General features: G+C 50.5%; 1 protein-coding gene across 1 annotated transcript; it reads left to right on the top strand.

Moving 5' to 3' along the window:
* Window positions 1–544: 544 nt before the first annotated feature.
* LOC106724827 (nidogen-2-like) lies at window positions 545–1,788 on the top strand (the record flags this gene model as incomplete). Its single annotated transcript, XM_014533612.1, has 2 exons — window positions 545–726; window positions 1,526–1,788. Coding segments are annotated over exons 1-2 (426 nt in total), but the record flags the coding sequence as incomplete, so codon positions are not given.
* Between the last annotated feature and the right edge of the window lie 135 nt (window positions 1,789–1,923).

Below are 1,923 nucleotides of genomic sequence, written 5' to 3'. Positions count from 1 at the left end.
TTTTTTAATGTGTTGTATCGAAACCTCTGATAATATTTTTCTATACTTTTCTATTTCTTCTGAAAGTCGAAAGCAAAGAAAAATTTCTGATGAATTGGGCATTCTAGACAGTAGGACTCTGACTGGGCAAGACTGTATGTGCTTCTAACTTTGTTGAAACCTCATTGGGCTTCTCTGCACCCATAAATCAGTGCCACAGGGACATGGTACCAGCAACAAAAGGGAAAACCATTGTTACATATGTTTATTGTAGTGTTACTGAGAGGAATTAATGATTTATAGTCTAAAGGTTAGTTCGCAGGTAATAACTTCTTGGACTTTACTGTAGATGAAACTGCTGTAGAAATATACTGCAGGATCTATTTTTCTGAGTGACCACATGTTTAATTTCTACACTGAACATTCGAATGGACTAACACAGCCTTGACCTTGTACTGTTAGGCGTACCTTTCAGTGTCAGTAATTTCTGCTCATGCCCAAAGGTCTTCTGAAGTTGATCCTCATGGTTGATCCTCCTGTACTAAAGGCCAGGTAGTAGCACAGATTGAGTGCAGTGAAGTCACATGCTCTACCCCCCCTACCCCCGCCCCTGTTCTGACACTGCAGATGTTGATGAGTGCTTGGAGAACAGATGTCACCCCTCGGCTACCTGCTACAACACCCCCGGCTCCTTCTCCTGCCGCTGCCAGCCTGGCTATCATGGGGACGGACTTCAGTGCACACCTGGTAAGGGGGAGGCCAGATTAGGCACAGAGAACTGGCTCCTTCAGCACTATTTTTCTATAGCACTTCAGCCCACTCTTGATTTCTGGTCGGAGGCTGTAGTTAGTGGATCTTCAGGCTCTGGTTATTTCCCAGTTACCACCAGGGCTCGGTTTGTTGTTCACAGCTATTCGAATTCTGGGAGGCCTGGGTGTGGCCCATCCATTGTCCTACCTATGAGCAGTTCTGGTTAACGGCCCTAATGACCTGCTTTGCCTTGATAAGTGCGAGTTAGAAGTATTGAGACTCAGGTTACTAAGCAGGAGTGCTGTGCTCTGGTGAGCTGGGCGCAGCCTCCCCTATGACTGCTCTGGGACTTGGCCCGAGGGGCAGTCTAGTGACAGCTGTTGACCTGGGGCTCCTCAGACTTAAACTCTGGACTCAGGAGACAAGCCAAACTGTTTCCTCCTGAGCCTCTGGGATGTTTGGACCAAAGCCACGGCTGCTCTTCATTTTATCCAGACAGCAACAGGAGCTAGAGGCGGACGGGAGGGGCTGCTTCACAGTAAAGTTAGCCTAGGCACTTACAGGGCAGACTGCGAGAATTAGGGAGGTATTGGGAAGTTAGTGGCAGAGCTAAAATAAGAATCCAGGACTCCAAATTCCCAGTAACTTGCTCATTTTCCCACATTATGCTGCCTTCCAACTATGGAAGAAAAAGCCTCCGACAGGAGACCTTGAGGTTGGCTCATAAAAGCAGGTGGGTAGCAATGCCTTTTATTCCTCCTCCTCCTCCTGTGTCTCCTCTGCCCCCGCCCTGAAGACACCACCTCAGGACTGAAAACCTGTGAGCGTCAGCAGCGCGCCGCCCAGGCTCAGCACCTCTACCCGGGCGTCAGGATCCACATCCCCCAGTGTGACGAGCAGGGCCACTTCCTGCCACTGCAGTGCCACGGCAGCACCGGCTTCTGCTGGTGCGTGAACCCCGACGGTCATGAAGTCCCTGGTACCCGGACGCCACCCGGCTCTAACCCACCTCACTGCGGACCCCCAGGTGAGCCAATCCAGAAAGAAACCTTGTGCCTGGTTAGGCCTGGGGCTTGGGGAGCAGAATGGCACTGGCTGTGGGTAGATTATAATCCCTGCCCAGACCACGCAGACTCAGGGCTGATGACCATCCTTTATGACACCATCCTCCTTCCTTCTAGGAACACTCGAGTG

The sequence above is a fragment of the Myotis brandtii genome, unplaced genomic scaffold (assembly GCF_000412655.1).
Source record: "Myotis brandtii unplaced genomic scaffold, ASM41265v1 C42965518, whole genome shotgun sequence".
Lineage (NCBI taxonomy): Eukaryota > Metazoa > Chordata > Mammalia > Chiroptera > Vespertilionidae > Myotis > Myotis brandtii.
Note: the sequence above shows the minus strand (reverse complement) of the source record. Positions and strands in the feature narration are given on the sequence as shown.